At 45.4% G+C, this 13610-nt stretch overlaps 1 protein-coding gene across 1 annotated transcript in view; it reads right to left on the bottom strand.

The window, feature by feature from the left end:
- Positions 1-13610, bottom strand: part of TRPM7 (transient receptor potential cation channel subfamily M member 7) — a 397085-nt gene that overhangs the window by 44323 nt on the left and 339152 nt on the right. Inside the window, exon 37 of the mRNA XM_030189594.1 lies at positions 5094-5145. Coding sequence (XP_030045454.1) covers positions 5094-5145 — 52 coding nt within the window. The remainder of the gene's footprint in view (positions 1-5093; positions 5146-13610) is intronic.

Genomic DNA, 13610 nt, shown 5'->3' with positions numbered 1-13610 from the left:
TATAACTCAGACAGAATAACCTTTTTTTCCGCAGCCTCACCCTCTCAGGACCCAGGCTGTGGGTCAATCTCTGCACCCACAGGCCCACCATCTTTAGTAATACTAGGGGATCCTCCACTTGCAGCTGCATGAGATCTCCATACCAGGGCCTTCTTGGCCAATCCCGTGCCGACATGCGTTACTATTCTCTGAGTGACTTGGCTCAGCAAAGCCATGGAGGAAACACATACAGCAACCTTCCTTGGGGCCACTGCTGTATTAATGCATCTATACCTACTGCTTAAAAATCTTATTCAACTGAAAAATGAGAGAACATTGATGCTCCTGCTGGAAGCCACGAGATCCTTCACCAGTGTTCCCCACCACTAGACTGAGTATAAAGGGCTTGTCCACTAAACTTCATTCCCCAACCTTCAAAGCTGGCATCTGTCATGACCAATATCCAATCCATTCCAAAGTTTCTAAATCCATTCTTTCCCTGAGGTTCGATGATTGCAACCGCCATGGCAGATTTGCTTCCTCCCTCAGAATCAGCACTGTCTCCCAAACCTGAGTTTGAGGGAACCAGCGGGAAAGTAAAGCCCTCTGCAACAAGCATATATGAGCTATGACCCAAGGAACTAAATCCAAGGTAGCTCCCATTAAACCCACCAGTAGGAGATAATCCCAGTCTATAGGCTTCACTTTCTCAAGTAGACTCAAGACTTGTGTCTGGAATTTGAGTTGTCTTTCATTGGTCAAGAATATGTTCCCTTGACATTGTCAAACAGGGCTCCTAAATACTCTATTGTTTGTGAAGGCAGTAGTTTGCTCTTGGCTGAATTGACTACCCAACTCAGTTTTTCAAGAAAGCATATCAGGAGAACAGTGGCCTCTTTGCTCTCCTGGTACGTTACTCTGATTAGCCAATCATACAAATACTCCTGGACTAACACACCCTCTCACTGCAAGACCACGACCACAACCAACACCTTTGAAAAATTCCTTGGAGCCATGAACAGAAGAGCACAAAATTGGAAATGACAACACAGAACTGCAAGGTGCTCCATGGAAATAGGAATATGTAAATACGTTTCCATCATATCCAGAGATACGAGACACTCTCCATGGTGGGACCACTACCTGTAACTGTACCAATTTTTCTAGTACTTACTTGGCTGCTGCTACCTTCACTGGAGACCTGCAAGGATTCCAATAAAACACCAGAAAGAAGATAGGCAAACTCAAGAGCATAACCATCTCAACCAAATTTTCAGACCCACTGACCAGAGGTTATTTGAGCACATCTCCAGACAAAATTCCTTAGACATCCCCCAGTCGAAGAAATCTGAGTGTGGGCCCCCAAAACATCATTGTATGGACCTGACACCTCCTGCATCCCTAGGTCTAACCTCTCAGGATTTACATCCACCCAAAAGACTGTCTCTGAGATTTAAAAAAAACCTCCCACATTGAGAGCTGCTAATTTATCAAGGCCTTCATCTTTTTGCATCCCTAAGCTGTCCCCCTGGAGACTAGAACATGGGCTGATCTTGAATAGTCCTCTGAAAACCTTGGATTCTATCAAGCTCTTCACTAATTTTTCCAGATCTTTCCTAAACAATTTGCCCTCAAAGGGAAGCTTAACATGGCCCTTGGAAGCCACACTGTGGCCCAACTCCTCAGCCATAAAAAATGATATACGGCGTAATCTGCTAACAGTCATACCCTTTTCAGAAATTTGAAGAAGATCATGAACAGTGGTAGCACCGATTTCCAGCCTAGCTGCACCTGGAACACCTCAGTAGCTTCAATCCAACAAAAACAGGATCAGACTACTAAACCTGTAGGGGCTGCCAACTGCAAAGTCAAGGCTAACACCTCAAAAATCTGTTTCAACGTTTCCCTCTGCTTGTCCTGTGGTTCCTTCAGGGCTGTACTTCATTCCACTGGGATAGTAGTCTTCTTCCTGACTACTGACATAAGAGCATCTACTTTGGGAAGATATAAGGTTTCCCTGTTTCCCACTGGTATGGGATACAGTCTCGCCATAGATCTTGCTACTTACAATCCTGCACGCACAGCATTCCATTCTGCTGCAATCATCTCTTTAAATTATTCTATGCACTAGGAAATCCAATACTGGATTTTTAATACCTTCCAGCAACGGATCATCCGACTTCACACTGTCTGCCAGCTCCAAGTCTGAAATCTTTAAAGCTGAGAGCACCTGGATAATTAACGACAGAAACTCATCCCTATGAAAAATTCTAACTACCATGACATCCATCTTCTTGCAGCCATTCCTCTTGTTCCTTTGACCAGGTTTGCAATGCATCTTCACTCAGGCACAAAGAATCCGCTAAAGCTAAGGAGTTACTCTCCAACCATTCTTCCTCCACTCCAAACAAGGAGTCTTGGCTCCGGAGGGCCCTTCCTTAAGAGGATTTCAGATCTTTATACATCTAAGGTTTACTCTGTCATCAAATCTTTTTTTTTATACAAAAGGCTTTCCCCCTATATAGCACGTCTGGAGTTCCGCACACAAATCAGGTCGTATTCTGATTTGCATGTGTAACTTAAATTATCTTAACAAGTCAAACAGTGCTGATAATTGCCACTTCACAGGCAATTATTGACATTAATTGGCATTACATAGAATTTACGCACAGAACTTGCTAAGCATATTCTGTAAAGTTTTGCATGTAAATTCTAAGACGCAGAACCCAAAAAGGAGGCATGGTCATGGGAGTTTCTAAAATCTATGAGCGCTGATATAGAATACAACCACTCCACATCTAACTTACTAACCAGCATTTATGCCAAGTTTTACTTGATATAAATACATGCAACTAAATTTAGTGGTGTAGACAGGCACTAGGCATTTTCTATAAACTGTGCCTAATTTTTGGTGTAGTTTATAGAATACGCCTAGCTGTATTTTTTTTTTTACGCCATATATAGAATCTATGGCACAAACTCAAGACAAAAGCCTTGCATAGGGTGCTCTTGCTGAGAAATTTTACTCTCTCTGAGGCTCTCTTCCTAGCTACAACTGCCTCCAGGTCTACAGACTGATTAAGCACTGGAGGACCTTCTTTCCCACCAAAATCGGGTCCCTCCATCACCCCTGGGAAATCCACAGAACCAGGACTGCAGGCTCTCTCTAGCACCTGAGCATGCTGCAACACATAAATGCATCATCAGTTGCCAGAGGACTTCAAATGGCACCTGCTGCAAATGGAACAGGCCCAACTCTGCTCTGAGCACACTGCAGTCCAGCTGCCCACCAAAACTCACCGAGGCAAATGGCCCACCATGGGCTGAAGAAAAGGTAATTCAATCTAAGAATAGCCACACTGGGTCAGACCAATTGTCCATCCAGCCCAGTATCCCACTCCCAACAGTGCTCAATCCATGTCACAAGCATCTGGCAGAAACCCAATCAGTAGCAACATTCTATGCCACCAATCCTGGGGCAAGCAGTGGCTTCCCCCATGTACATCCCAACAATAGACCATGGACCTTTCCTCCATGAACTTGTCTAAACCTCCTTTAAATCCAGATACGTTAACCACCGCCACCACATTCTCCGACAGCAAATTCCAGACCCAACTATTCTTTGAGTGAAAATATACTGCCTCCTATTTGTTTTAAAAGCATTTCCATTTAATTTTATTGAGTCCCCTGGTCTTTGCACTCCTTGTTCCCCTAATGGCACTGAATCATGGCTGACAGGGCACCCACGTGTCTTAAAGCACCCTGCTTCTTTATTAGTATTTGTGACCTGGATTGGCCACTGTTGGAAACATACCAGGCTAGATGGACCACTGGTCTGATCCAGTATGGCTATTCTTATGTTCTTATATACTTAATATTTTCCCAGGCTGAGTCCTCTTCCTGGGGGCTCTTAAAGCCCCTTTCCAAAAATAGGGGAGTTGAACTAAGGAACAATCAGCCAAATCCCTAACAGGGATTTAAGGCAGTGTGTGTGGGAAGGGGGATAGCCGGTACCCCCAGCTGTAGTACCTCAGGGCAATAGGAAACAGCTCTGCCAAAACTAAGCCTTGTTTACAAGGCCAACATCATGTTAACATGCCAGATTATGATTTAGTCACATTGTGTGTTTGTGTGCGTTAGGTCAGAGGGCAGCCTAATTAAAATTCACCTACACTACAAACCCCCTTGACCTAGCTTAGCTGACCATACCCTGAATACACAGGGTGCCTCACCTACCATCTGTTGGAGGCAGAGAAATACTAATTAGGTTGGGGCTGCACAGGTTACATAAATGATGATTTCTTTTGTTCAGTGGTTTTCAGACTCCATGTGCTGAAAGGAAAAGGCAAATCCAAGTGTTTGAAATAGCCTGGTGGGAAGATAAATGTAATAGACATTTTGTGATAGAGACAGAGAGACAGAGACAGCAATCATATGGATAGCTAATGCTATCTAATACTGAGGCTGTCAAATATACTGCATATGAAATCTGTTCATGAAATGTTATTTGTTTCAGCAAAAGGGTGGGTCCAAGGGTTTTGGGCACCCTAGGCAAACCTTCAGCCTAATGCCACCCAGCCCTTTCCCTTCCCCAAGAGTTTGATATTTAGACTCAACAGTCATGATCACCCCACAATAATCCTATAAAAATGCATAATTAGGCATAATATACAAGAAAATTCAAAACTTCCCACCACCTTGCAGGTCAAAGTACACGCTGTTGGCTCTGAGTTATTAATACTCTCAGGGCCTACGGTTTTGCTTTGACTACAGCTCCTCTTTGGTGCCCTACAAAAGCTGTCACTCTAGGTGACCACCTAGCCATGGCTAATGGTTAAGATGGTTATTTATTATTATTATTATTATTTGTAGCATTTATATCCCACATTTTCCCACCAATTTGCAGGCTCAATGTGGATTACATTATGCCGTAATGGCGATCGCCATTTCCGGGTTGAGAATTACAAATGGTATTGCATTAAGACACATGCATACGTGGTAAAGTAGAGTACATTATGGTATTGCATAGAGGTTCCTGAGTGATAGAGTGAGTTATAACATAAGTTAGATAATTTAGATACTGTTATCAGTACAAAATGGGGAAGTGAACTTACCTCTTTTCTCCTGCTTTTATTACAGATGGATCTGTCAAATTCTCACCAACACCTGTAAAAACAAATATTAAAAAAACATCTTAATTAAAATAATCATTCTGAGATTAAATTATGTTTAATATAAGACTTGATACATTGAGATGATTTGTTTTTTGTTTAAAAGCAATTTTTATTGAACAATTCCAGTTACATGATGATATTGAACCTTATCAACAGTCTCAAACCACCAATGTTAACCTTAAGAAACTACTACAAGAACCATGTGCTCATTTAGTAACAGAAAGCAATCTCACAATTTATAACTCCCATAGTCCCAACCCCCCGTCTTCCCTCCTTTGGATAATACAGACATAACATAACGAAAAATGACCACTAAGGGGTTCATTTTCAAAGCACTTAGACTTACAAAGTTTTATAGTTTACTATGGGGCTCATTTCGAAGGAGAAAAACATCTAAAAAGTGTCATGAAACGTCCAAATCAGTATTTTCAAAACTTATTTTTTTTAGACTTTTCTATGCCGTTAGTCTGCAGTGTGTCCAAATCTCAAGGGGGTGTGTCAAGGGCAGGCTTTGGGTGTTCCTAAGACTTGGACGTTTTTCAGTCATAATAGAACAAAACAAAACCGTCCAACACTAAAACTGAGACGTTTTGAGCTAAACCTGTTTTTAGAATGAATATGGCACAAAAAGGTGCCCTAAATGACATGGAGGGGCATAATCGAAAGGGGTGCCCAAGTTTTCCCTGAGGATGTCCTCGCAGGACGTCCCGGCGAAGGGGTGGGGAAACCTGTATTATCGAAACAAGATGGGCGTCCATCTTTCATTTCAATAATACGGTCGGGGACGCCCAAATCGTGAAATTTAGGTCGACCTTAGAGATCGTCGTCCCCAATTTTCAGCGATAATGGAAACCGAGGACGCCCATCTCAGAAACGACCAAATCCAAGACCTTTGGTCGTGGAAGGAGCCAGCATTCGTAGTGCACTGGTCTCCCTAACATGCCAAGACACCAACCGGGCACCCTAGGGGGCACTGCAGTGGACTTCACAAATTGCTCCCAGGTGCATAGCTCCCTTACCTTGTGTGCTGAGCCCCCCAAAACACACTCCCCACAACTGTACACCACTACCAATACCCTTATGGGTGAAGGGGGGCACCTACATGTGGGTACAGTGGGTTTCTGGGGGGTTTTGAAGGGCTCACATTTACCACCACAAGTGTAACAGGTGGGGGGGGGGGGGGGGGGGGGAGCCTGGGTTCACCTGCCTGAAGTGCACTACAGTACTCACTAAAACTGCTCCAGGGACCTGCATACTGCTGTCATGGAGCTGGGTATGATATTTGAGGCTGGCATAGAGGCTGGAAAAAATATTTAACAAAATTCTTTTTGAGGGCGGGAGAGAGGGGGTTAGTAACCACTTGGGGAATAAGAGGAGGTCAACCCCGATTCCCTCCGGTGGTCATCTGGTCATTTAGGGCACATTTTTGTGGCTTGGTCGTAAGAACAAATGTACCAGGTAAAGTCGTCCAAGTCTTCGTCAGGGATGCCCTTCTTTTTTCCATTATCGGTCGAGGACGCCCATGTGTAAGGCACGCCCCAGTCCCTTCACTACGCCTCTAACATGCCCCCGTGAACTTTGGTCGTCCCCGCAACGGAAAGCAGTTGAGGACGTCCAAAATCGGCTTTCGATTATACTACTACTACTTATCATTTCTAAAGCGCTACTAGACATACATAGCGCTGTACACTTGAACATGAAGAGACAGTCCCTGCTCGACAGAGCTTTCAATCTAATTAAGACAGACAAACAGGACAAACAAGAGATAAGGGAATATTAAAGTGAGGATGATAAAATAAGGGTTCTGAACAAGTGAATAAGGGTTAGGAGTTAAAAGCAGCATCAAAAAGGTGGGCTTTTAGATTACATTTGAAGACGGCCAGAGATGGAGCTTGACGTACCGGCTCAGGAAGTCTATTCCAGGCATATGGTGCAGCATGATAAAAGGAACGGAGTCTGGAGTTAGCAGTGGAGGAGAAGGGTGCAGATAAGAGAGATTTACCCAGCGAGCAGAGTTCCCAGGGAGGGGTGTAGGGAGAGATGAGAGTGGAGAGGTACTGAGGAGCTGTAGAGTGAATGCATTTATGGGTCAATAAGAGGTGTTTGAACTGTATGCGGAAACGGATAGGAAGCCAATGAAGTGGGCTAATATGAGCATAACGACACTGGCGGAATATTAGTCGTGCAGCAGAATTTTGAATAGATTGAAGAGGAGATATACGGCTAAGTGGGAAGCCTGTGAGAAGCAAGTTGCAATAGTCTAAGCGAGAGGTGATAAAGAGTGTGGATGAGGGTTTTGGTAGTGTGCTCAGAAAAGAAAGGGCAAATTTTGCTGATATTATAGAGAAAGAAATGACAGGTTTTAGCAGTCTGCTGAATATGTGCAGAGAAGGAGAGGGGGGAGTCGAAGATGATCCCAAGGTAATGAGTTGATGAGACAGGAAGAAGTATAGATGGAAATTATACCGATTTGGGCGACCCTGTGAGGATGCCCATCTTGCGATTTGTGTCGAAAGATGGGCGCCCTTCTCTTTTGAAAAAAAGCCTGCAGATGACCCACTGGAGGGAATCAAGGATGACATTCCCTTACTTCCCCAGTGGTCACTGACCCCCTTCCCACCCTCCCAAAATTTGATTAAAAACACTACTTACCAGCCTCTATGCCAGCCTTAGATGTTATACTCAGGTCCATTAAAGCAGCATGCAGGTTCCTGGAGTACTCTAGTGGTGGGTGAGGGTGGACCCAGGCCCATACCTCCTCCTACCTGTTACACTTGTGATGAAAAACATGAGCCCTCCCAAACTCACTCAAACCCTACTATACCACATATAGGTTTCCTTTTCACCCAAAGGGCTATTGTTTTTTTTTTTTAATTGTTTTTATTGTGAAGAGAAACAAACCATACAAGAGTATAGGGATAACACACATTACCAAAGGTACAAACAGCAAATTCAATTTCCGTATTCCAAATACACAATTGCAAAACTGTGATATATATTGGTAAATGCCTCTTATTGGAAACAAACCTAGCCAGAATGCTCTGCATGCGTGCACTCCATCCCGTTTACGGACCAGGTACTTGTCCTGAGACTGAAACAGGCTGCCTCTCCTCTTCTTTTTTGTGTTTATCCCTCCCCCTTCCAGGAGCCCACCCTCCCTCCCTTCCCTCCCCCCCTGCCCTTGTCCCTCCCCCCCTGCCTATCCCCCTCCCCTCGGGTCTGGTGCTAGATCTGCTGGAATTGTGCAGTGTTAGTAACGCTGCTCCAGATTATTGAGCGAGTAATATGCGAGCACGATGGAGTGGGCGCCTATGATATCAGCACCCTCCATTTCTTCCATAATTCTATATAGTCAGCATCCTTTACACGATGTATGTCCGTGTCCATGTCCCCCTGTTCCCATCCCGCCATCTGTGTCATGCTAGCCTGCCATTTAGCTAGAGGGGGCGGTGTTGCATCAATCCAGTGTTGTAAAATAACTCTTTTTGCTAGCACTAAAGCTAGAAGGACAAATTTACATTGAGATGCCGATAACCCCTGTTCCACAAGGTCGGCATCAGAGCCTAATATTAATATGTCATAGGACCATTCTAATTGAGTCTTAAGAGTTCCCTCCAGCCGCGCCAGAACACCCTTCCAGAAATCTCGCAGCACCCAGCATTCTAAAAAATGATGTATGATTGTACCTTTACCCCTGTGGCATTTCACACAACCATCTGAGTCCCAGAGACCCAACCTCTTACCCTTGCATCTGGTGACATAAGCAATATGGAGAATTTTGAATTGTGTTTCATGGAGTCCCACATTGGGTGTGATTTTGAAAGCCAAATGGAAACACCTGGAGAGTGCCCGCTCTGATATCTCCTTCCCTATCAGTGCGCTCCATTGCTGTGCCAACTGAGCATAAAAAGGCACTGGGCGCCAAGCCAACCCCAACCCATACCAGTAAGACAACCTATTAACTTCTGACGGGAGTTGCATGAATTCCTTGTCTAGCTTAGTGAAAGTTGGATACACATTGCCTGGACTTTTCAAAGAATGCATATAATGGACAAGTTGCAAATGAGAGAAAGCGAGCTGTGAAGGCATCCCCCACCTAGATTGACACACCGAGAAGGAAGGGGGTCTACCATCTCCCACTTCTATAAGCTGACCTATATACCGGCACCCCAGTTGAACCCATTTTGACATGTGCGACTTCCCCTGCCCTGCAGGGAACCTAGGATTGTTCTGCACCTCTAGGAAGGGGGAGGGTCCTCCCGCCCCACCTACTCTCCCCCTCCACCACTGCCAGGCCAAGCGTAGCGGCCTCATAAGCGGAGATATCTTAACAGATGCTCCTAAATTGTGGAGAACTGAAAAAACCGAAAACGGCGCGGCCTCATTTTCCCACACGTCTTCAGAGGCAAACACTCGTGCCCCCGTGTGCATTTCATGTATCCATCTCATTAATGATGCAACATTATAGAGCCGAAGATCCGGTAGCTTGACCCCTCCCTCTTTCCTAGTCCTTGTTAACTTATGATACCCAATGCGCGCTCTCCTGTGACCCCAAATAAAGGAAGAGATTACTCCCCGGAATATACTTTCATCCCTGCTCTTGATCCATAGAGGCATCATCTGAAGCGGATACAAAACCTTAGGAAAGAGCACCATTTTCACCAATGCCACTCTGCCTAGAAAAGATATAGGATAATCCCTCCACCTACCACATAATTGACGAATAGCCTCCAGCCTATCGGTAACGTTTCTTCTATACATTAAGTTGAAATCCAGGTTTAGGTATACTCCCAAATACTTCAAGGTTCCTGTAGACCACGCAAGAGGGAAGTCTGAAATCTGCCTGCAGGCACAGTTTGCAGATAGCGCCATCGCCTCTGACTTTTCGAAGTTAATCTGAAGTCCCGAGAAAGACCCAAATTGCTTTATTAAATCAATAAGTAGGGGGATGCCCTTAGATGCACAGCCCAGAAAAATGAGCATGTCGTCTGCAAAGAGGTTGACCTTATAAACTTGTTTCCCCACTTGGATCCCCTGTAATGCTCCTAACTGCCGAATTTTGCAGGCCAGTGGCTCAAGAGCTAAAACAAAAAGCATAGGTGACAGAGGGCAGCCCTGTCTGGTCCCCCTTTCCAGGGCAAATGATTGAGACAAGATACCATTAATCAAAATCTGGGCTGTAGGCCTGCTATAGAGAGCACGTACTCCGGATAAGAATTCCCCAAAGATGCCAAACTGCGGTAGGATCCAAAACAAATGATCCCACAATATTTTATCAAATGCTTTCTCCGCGTCTAAACTTGCAATAATGGCATCTCCGGGCTTCCCTCCCGTACTCTTCATAACACTCAGTGCCCTCAGGATGTTCGTAGATGCATATCTACCAGGGACAAAACCAGTCTGATCGCTATGAATCAATGAGGGAAGGACTCGTCCCAGTCTAGCGGCCAGGATGCTGGCAAACATCTTGATATCTTGATTTAAGAGAGAAATTGGCCTATATGACCCCAGCTGCTCCTTGTCCCGTCCTGGCTTGGGTAACACTACTATAGTGGCATGAGTCAGGTCACCCACTGCTTGTCCTGGTGACATCAGCGCCTGCCCTAAATCTCTGAAAGGACCCATCATATATTCCCCCAAAATCTTATAGAATTCGGGTCCCAACCCATCCGGCCCAGGAGCCTTCGCTAGTTTAAGTCTCTTAAGGGCGGCTTCAATTTCCTCTCCCTGTATAGGTGCATTCAGAGCATCCAGGTGGTCCGGGGCCAGGGCTGGGAGGTTTAGACCTTTAAAAAACTCCTCACGCTGGGCTGCGTTGCAAGCTCCCGCATCGTACAGTGATTGATAGAAGTCCACAAATGCCGCTTGAATTTCTGCTTCTGTTTCACACACCCTTCCTGTCCTCGTCTTGATACGAGAGATTACTTGCTTCGCAGGCCTGTTACGTACTAAGCTGGCTAACAGCTTCCCCGCCTTATTTCCCCATCTATGAAGCTTGTGTTTGTATAGTTGAATATCCCTCATGGCTCTTTGGTGCAAGATGAAGTTAATTTTGTCTTTTAATTCCTGAAAACTATCTCTCGACGCCTGGCCCCCTCTTAGAGCCGCAACCCGAGCATTCTGTGGTTGTTTAAGCTTAGAGATGAGCTCCCCATCCTGTTGTTTCCTCATTCGGGAAGTGTATTCAATAATTTTACCCCTCATTACAGCTTTCCCCGCTTCCCAAAATACTACGGGGTCTGTATCTTGCGAATTGTTATCCACCAAAAAATTCTGCCACTCTTTAATTAAAAAGGGCCTAAACTCTTTATCCAAATATAACGTAGGATTCATTCTCCATCCAGACACTGCCCTTCCCTTTAAACTGCCTAGGTCAGCCCATACCATGCTATGATCAGATACCGCCTCCGCCTCAATGTCCACCTTGTGAGTTTGCGAGAAAAGGGAAGGAGATATCAGTAAGTAGTCCAATCGCGCCCGGACTCCATGCACATGAGAGTGAAAAGTATAGTTCCTATCGTCCGGATGCATGGCTCTCCATATGTCCACCAGTCCCAACTCATTTTGCAGTATTCCCACCCCCTTCCTATCAAAATCCTTGGGTCTTTTCTTTGGGGGGTTACAATCCACTAGAGGGTCTGCTGTGATATTAAAATCTCCCCCCACTATCAGTTGATAGTCACTGACTGAAACCAGAGCCGTCAGTAGAGACGCGAAGAATTTCTGCGAGTAAACATTGGGCGCATATACCGAACACAGAGCTACTTTGCTCCCTTGAAGAACTCCTGCCCAAATAACAAACCTCCCTTCTGGGTCTTGTATAATCTGGTGTCGGCTGGAGTCCAGACCTTTATCAATGAGTATGGCCACCCCCCTTTGCCGGCTATTAAAGGATGCAGACACCAGTTCTCCGACCCACTTCTGTTTTAATTTTAAATGCTCCGAGGACGATAAGTGTGTTTCCTGTACTAATAATACATCCACTTTCATATGCTTACTATATTGGAGGATTTTAGATCGTTTGATAGGCGAATGAATGCCGTCTACATTCAATGTAGCCACCCTTAAACTAGTCATTTAACCCCACCCATCGTGCCATTGTAATAATAGATCTGTCCACTTGTCCCCCTGGCGGCGTCCCAGCTGACCGCCTCAGGAACACTTGCTATCGACATCATTACAAAAATTGTCTCCCCTGCACTCCTCACTCCATACTGCTCATGTTCAGTGATTTTCAGCACCAAGTCCGCTTGTTCCCTTCCCTTTCCCATCCCCTTATTTCCACTGACATTGCAATGATTACCCTTCAACCATCTCCCCTCTTCCCTCATATCCCCTCCCGCGTCTTTCCCCTCATACTCTCCCTCCCCCCTATTCCATCCTCCCCCCTCCCCCTCCAGTCTCTCCTCCTTCATCCATCCGCACAACCAACCTCCTTTACATACTTGCCCCCCTTCCGCTCCCCTTCCACATTCATCCTTTGTCCCACCCAGCTCCCTTATGAATACCCACTAACATAGTGCCCCCCCCCCCCCCCCCCCCACAGCACCTCTGTTAAATCATTTGTCCGCTTGACATTGGTGTGTAATCGTTTTTGGTTTCCCCCCAACAGGTTATAAGAACAACAGATTAATTAACAAATCATTAAACAGCATATCCCCAACATGCCTAACTGAACTGCATTGCACAGCGGGGAAACCTCCTCTGCCCATCTCTTTGTACACTCCTCGTCCGATTGACAATGAGTTTTTTGTTTCATTTTTTTTTTTTTTTTTCCCCCTCACAGGCTAGAGGAATAACAAATTAACTAACAGCCCAGTAAACAGCATGTCCCCAACCTGCATAACGTAACTTCGCTGCACAGCAGGAACCACTTCTGCCCAGCTCTCTGTTCTCTTCTCATATGCAGAAAATCCAGCCGACCATCTGCGACTCTTCCCAGATCTTTTTCAATTAGTTTAGCTTTGTAAACACCTTGCTGATCGTTAATTGTAGTATCAGTGATAAGGGTGTCAGTCTTGTGATCGATTATGAGAAGACCAAGAGAACAGAGTAATAAAAAGTTTAGGACTAAGAACAAAAGGCTGTCCACTGGCTTTCCGAGCCCTGCTTGCAATTTACGCCTCTTGCTGAAGCCCCGCTGCTCCTTCTCTGTACCTCCTCGCACATAAGCCCGGCTCCCCACCGCAGCAGACAACTCAGCAGGTTTTCTTAGCTTAAATCTGAATAATTTCAAAATCGCCAGAGCGCTGTCTCACGCACCAACCGTGCCTCCTACACATTAGCGTCTGGTTCCCAGTGAGCCCGAGACCGCAGGCCACCCACATCAGCTCCTATGGATCTGGAGGTAGCTTGTCCAGGAACGCCTGCAGCTCTTCCGGCTTAGTAAGAGTGATCGTGCGGTTGTCGTGCGTAACTCTTACCCTGGCTGGGTACTGAAAAGCAAACTTGATTCCT

Source organism: Microcaecilia unicolor, chromosome 1 (assembly GCF_901765095.1).
Source record: "Microcaecilia unicolor chromosome 1, aMicUni1.1, whole genome shotgun sequence".
In the NCBI taxonomy this organism is placed as follows: domain Eukaryota; kingdom Metazoa; phylum Chordata; class Amphibia; order Gymnophiona; family Siphonopidae; genus Microcaecilia; species Microcaecilia unicolor.
This window is presented reverse-complemented; position numbering and strand designations above follow the sequence as displayed.